This window comes from Lygodium microphyllum, chromosome 12 (assembly GCF_053477565.2).
Source record: "Lygodium microphyllum isolate KBCC chromosome 12, Lygodium_microphyllum_v1.1.10, whole genome shotgun sequence".
NCBI lineage: Eukaryota > Viridiplantae > Streptophyta > Polypodiopsida > Schizaeales > Lygodiaceae > Lygodium > Lygodium microphyllum.
This window is the reverse complement of record NC_141146.1, coordinates 2,553,493-2,559,289: the sequence shown is the minus strand read 5'-3', so window position 1 is coordinate 2,559,289 and position 5,797 is coordinate 2,553,493. Positions and strand designations below refer to the sequence as shown.

The following is a 5,797-nucleotide window of genomic DNA, read 5'->3' as shown; positions in this document are numbered from 1 at the left end:
ATGAAGCAGTTCCATGCAGGGTTGGCTGAGCTGCAGGGAGGTGTAAAGTCTAATCAAACAAACCGTGGCAGGGAACAAAGGGGAAGTATCCTGACGTAGAAGGAGAAAACAATGACAACCATGGGCAAATCTGAGAATGAGAATTCAGAAACAGAGAACTGGATGATGTTGTCGATGAATCCTAGTTGGATGATCAGATAGACTGGGATGAAGAAATGCGGATTTGGGAGCAGATGAGGCTTGAAGAGAGAAACCAAAGTAAAGAGGAAATGGCCAAGTAGATGAAGATCTGGGCAAGTTTAACGACGCAGAGGGAGATGACAAAGCAGACAGGGTGAGTCAATGGGCTGAATTGAATGAGTGGGTAGCAGAAGAGCCATACCACGATCATTTTGATGAACCTGGAGATATTCGAGATAGCAATGTACCATTAGAAGATCAAAACACCGAGTGTGGCGAATCAAGTTGGGAATGGAGAGACAGTGATTGGTTCTGTGCTGACTACCTACAAACCTTTGAACCAAGCTACAAAGCAGATAATGGTGAGTGGCATCAAGGGGAAAACAAACAGGCCAAATGTGTTGAAACCTGCAGAGGAGAAGGGTAAAACTCGTGTAGTTACGAGTCTAAATGAACGTGCCAGTCGTGTGATGAGACAGGTGATGAGGCAGCAGCAGCCATGGGGGTCGAGGCGTGAAGAACTCGTGGTGTCGGCGAGTATAAAAGAACTGGCTAGATCATGTGATGAGGAATGGAGACTCACCATAGTGAGTATATGAAAGAAGCTGGAGGAAGAGGTTGATGGTGAAGATCATGGCGCAACGCAAGGGACTTCTAGATGTTGGCGCAATGGATTATGTGAGGAGGCAAAGCGATGTGTAGCAATTCAGCATGTCGCAAAGTCTTCCTCAAAAGGAGCGTTTTTCACATTGAGTAATACAAGAGTATACCTTGCTTTAATATATCGTGTTACCTTTCTATGTCGTATTGAGTGATTAAAAGCAAGTGCATTACCGGGGGGGGGGAGGCAAGAGGAGAGGGAGTGTGTTTGTGTGTGCACATGTATGTGACTCAGCCTTCAAGTGATGTGCTAAGATGAGAGAGAGAAAGATTTACACTTTGAAAAGAGAAAGAGTGTACTCAACCAAGATCTTCATCTTGAGATCCCCAAGGCTGGCAACTATGTAGTCGTTATTTGAATTTTCTTCATATTTTCATACACAATGGACCTTTGGCTGGGCGCAAAAATATACACGTCTTTGTGAAAGGCATATTGATGAGAGCACTTTCAAATAACCAACTTCTTAATATGCCCACATAGCACATCATCCATTTCATCATCTGAGATGGCTTTTGATACCCAATGCAAATGTAGGGAATACCCTTCCAGCCATAATCTTTGCTGAATAACTTTTAGCTTTGCAAAAATAATATCGCTCTAGGGATGGCCCTCATTGCCAACAGTAAATGAATGTACATTTCCACCTATGTCAGTCCACCAACAATGACACCATAACTTCCATGCTGCATTTTTGGTGGGGAGGAGGAGGGGGAGAGTGTGTGTGTGCATGTATGTGTGTATCTGTGCACACGTGTGTTGAGTGACTCTTAAGCCTGCAAGTGATGTGCTAAGATGAGAGAGAGATTTACACTTTGAAAGAGAGTAAGGAGAGAGGCCTGACAGAATCAGGACATACACATGAAAAGTAACAAGTACTGCATGCATATGCATACAGAACAATGGATGAAAGGATTTGAAAAGAGAAAGGGAGGGTACTCTACCAACATCTTCATTATTACACTCTTGAGATCCCCAAGGTTGGCAACTATGCAGTCATTGTTTGTATTTTCTTCATTTTTTCATATAATTTTATTCCCCTTTTTTTTAAGGAAACATACCATACCACAAACAAACACAGCGAAGCTTTGCCTAGGCCCAAAAATATACGTGTCTTTGTGAACTCTTAGGTGTATTGATGAGAGCACATTCAAATGACCAACTTCTCAACATGCTCACATAGCACATCTTCCATTTCATCATCTGAGATGGCTTTTGATACCCAATGCAAATGTGGGGAATACCCTTCCAGCCGTAATCTTTGCTGAATAACTTTTAGCTTTGCAAAGATGATATTGCTCTGGGGATGGCCCTTATCGCCAACAGTAAATGAATGTACATTTCCACCTATGTCAGTCCACCAACAACGACCTGGTAACTTCCATGCTGCATTTTTGGTTCTCAAAGCCTCAACCTTGTCCGCTTCTTCTTGCATGCCAGCAGCTGCATATATATTACTCATGCAGACATATGCTGCAGCACAATTATCATCAAACTCTAATGCATGCTCAAAGGCCCATCTGCCAAGCTCCACATTTACCCACTTTTGACAAGCACCTGACAGAGGCAACCACAAATCAGAATATTGTACCTTCTCGATCACGCTTATTGCCTTGTCAAAGTGACCAGCACGGCTGAAAAGATCAACCAGGCATGTGTGGTGTTCTGAACTCGGGATGATGCAATAAACAGTGCTCATCATATCAAAGTACATTTGCCCCTCCTCCATTAGACCCGCATGACTGCAAGTGGTAAGCAAAATACAGAAGGTGACACCATCTGGCTCTATACAGTCTCCTATCATTTTGCTAAATAAGTCAAAAACCTTTTCAGCCTCATCAAGCCGAGCATATCCAGCCATGAGTGCATTCCAGGAGACTGTGTTCCGTACTGGAAGGCCATCGAACACTTGTTGTGCTTTGGCAAGTGCACCGCACTTTGTGTACATGTCCACCAATGCAGTGCCAAGCACAACATCATGTTCTTCCAATAATCCAAGCCTGCGGATTTCAGCATGTATTTCTTCACCACCCTCAGTTGCTCCTATGCTGCCACAAGCTTTCAAGATGCATATAAAGGTGATTACGTCCGGAGAGAAGCCCTCATCACGCATCTGCCCAAAGCAGCTCAGAGCTTCTTCAGCAAATCCATGCTGAGCATATCCACCAATTAATACATTCCAAGAGAATGCATCCCGTATTGGGAGCCCATCAAACACTTCTTGTGCTTTGGCAAGTGCACCACACTTGGCATACATGTCCACCAACGCATTGCTGAGAATAATCTGATGACTTTCCATTAACCTCAGCCTGTGGACCTCAGCATGTATCTGTTCACCCTTCTCAGTTGCTCCTATGCTGCCGCAAGCTTTCAAAATGCATGCAAAGGTGACTGCATCTGGGGAAAAGCCCTCATCCCGCATCTGTCCAAAGCAGTTCAGAGCCTCCTCACCATACCCATGCTGTGCATATCCACCAATTAGCGCATTCCAGCAAACTGCATTCCGTACTGGGAGCCCATCCAGCACTTCTCGCGCTTTGGCAAGTGCCCCACACTTGGCATACATGTCGACCAATGCAGTACCTAGCATAATATTTTGATTTTCCAATAGGCCCAACCTGCGGACCTCCACATGTATCTCTTCGCCCTGCTTAGTGTTTCCTATGCTGCCACAAGCTTTCAAAATACATGCAAAGGTGATTGCATCTGGAGAGAAGCCCTCATCTCGCATCTGCGCAAAGCAGTTAAGCGCTTCCTCACCAAGTCCTTGCTGGGCATATCCAGCAATTAGTGCGGTCCAGGAGACTGCATCCCTCATTGGAAGCCCATCAAACACTTCTTGTGCTTTTGCAAGTGCACCGCACTTCACGTACATGTCCACCAATGCATTCCCAAGAACAGTCTCACTCGTCTGCAATAAACCCAGACTATGTAGCTCAGCATGGATCTCTTGGCCATTTTCAATTGCTCCTATGCTGCCACAAGCTTTCAAAATACATGCAAAGGTGATTGCATCTGGGGAAAACCCCTCATCTCGCATCCGCGCAAAGCAATTAAGTGCTTCCTCACCAAGTCCGTGCTGGGCATATCCAGCAATTAGTGTGTTCCAGGAGACTGCATCCTGTCTTGGAAGCCCATCAAATACTTCTTGTGCTTTGGCAACCACACCGCACTTAGAATACATCTTCATCAATGCAGTACCAAGGACAATATCATCATTTTCCAATAACCCCAACTTGCGGACCTCTGCATGTATCTGTTCACCCTTCTCAGTTGCTCCTATGCTGCCACAAGCTTTCAAAATGCAAAGAAAGGTGACTGTGTTTGGGGAGAAGCCTTCTTCTTGCATCCGCCCAAAGCAATTCAGTGCTTCCTCATAGAGTGCATGCTGGACATATCCAGAGATCATTACATTCCAAGAGATGGCATCCCATACTAGAAGCCCATCAAACACTTGTTGCGCTGTGTCAAGTGCACCACACTTGGCATACATGCTTACCAATGCATTGCCAAGACTGATATCATGATTCTTCAATAGCCCCAGCCTGCGGACCTCAGCATGTAATACTTCACCCTGCTCTATGCTGCTGCAAGCTTTCAACATGCATATAAAGGTGACTGGGTCAGGGGAGAAGCCCTCATCTTGCATCCGCCCAAAGCAGTTAAAAGCTTCCTCACCAAGTCCATGCTGTGCATATCCAGCAATCAGTGCATTCCAAGCAACCACATTCCGTAGCATAAGCCCATCAAACACTTCTTGAGCTTTTCCAAGGGCGCCACATTTGGCATACATTCGAATGAGGGCAGTGCTGATACAGATGTCGCTCTCAAGCAACCCCGTTTCACGAATATCAGCATGTATTTTTTCCCCTTTAAGGAGGTCCTTCTGTCTGCCACAAGCTTTTATGGTATCCATGAAGGCCTGGTGTGTCTTCTGTCGCAACTCCTCTCGGTTCGATGGATCATGTGCCTGTTCTGTGTGTCTGAGCCTGAAGTCGGGGGACCGGCGACCTCTCTGTGATGCAATGTCCAAAAGCGCACGGGTCTTATCGAATTGAGGCACATTGTGCACACCTTGTTGCTCTGCCTGCCTTGTCTGTTTGTGCGTGAAGTGGGGGGACCTGGGGCCTCTCTGTGATGCAATGTCTGAAAGCGCACTAGTCTTATCGAATTGAGACAGATTGTGCATACCTTGTTGCAGTTCCGGCTGTGCCAGGATTGGGACTCTTCCCGTAAGAAGTCTACGCCTCTGCATGCCATTCCGGTGATTGTTATGTTGAAGAAGACGCGGGCGAATGAGAAGCCAACCCACTGATACGACCACTCCTGCTTCTGGGGAGTCTCCAGGGTTCAGATCTCAGGTAGATGCAGACGTAACACACCTTACACAAGAAGTTTCAGACGTTAAGAGTTTAGAAGCAGCTTAAGACATTAGACACCTTACATAAGTAAGTTTTAGACATTAGAAGCAGCTTCAGACATTAGACACCTTACATAAGTAAGTTTTAGACATTAGAAGCAGCTTCAGACATTACACACCTTGCACAAGTAAGTTTTACACAATTTCCCATTATAATTTTCCGCATTGTGAATTATGACAACCTTGTGAGTTTTTACGAGGGGATCCCAAGCCAGTAGTCCCCCCAACTCCACCTAGCTAGGTATGCAGTGCCTTCGGGAAGAAGCTCATGATGTTGAACACCATGCCAAAAAATGGAAAGAATCACATTTTTTCTGTGTGAGAAAATGTCAAACATTACGAACGTTTTTTCCCAAATGAGAAAATGTCAAACATCTTGTGTTAGTGCCTTTGTTGGCTCAAACTGAACTAGCTTGATACCTATGCTTAGGTGTCATCAAACTCACACAACCATTTTAACAATTGGTCTACCAAGCACGTCAAGGCAGGCTATCCATATGGGGGCATTGCATAGTACTGAATCATATGAAATGCATCTA

General features: G+C 45.2%; 1 protein-coding gene across 1 annotated transcript; it reads right to left on the bottom strand.

Annotated features, from left to right (window-relative positions):
- Nucleotides 1-1,162: 1,162 nt before the first annotated feature.
- Nucleotides 1,163-5,265, bottom strand: LOC148027400 (putative pentatricopeptide repeat-containing protein At3g47840). The gene has a single exon (XM_087689080.1). The coding sequence runs from the start codon at nucleotides 5,091-5,093 to the stop codon at nucleotides 1,989-1,991; it is 3,105 nt and encodes a 1,034-aa protein (XP_087545206.1). The 5' UTR covers nucleotides 5,094-5,265; the 3' UTR covers nucleotides 1,163-1,988.
- Between the last annotated feature and the right edge of the window lie 532 nt (nucleotides 5,266-5,797).

Excerpts from the sequence above, each read along its gene's own strand:
- LOC148027400 (XM_087689080.1), bottom strand. The coding sequence starts at position 5,093 with ATGCAGAGGCGTAGACTTCTTACGGGAAGAGTCCCAATCCTGGCACAG.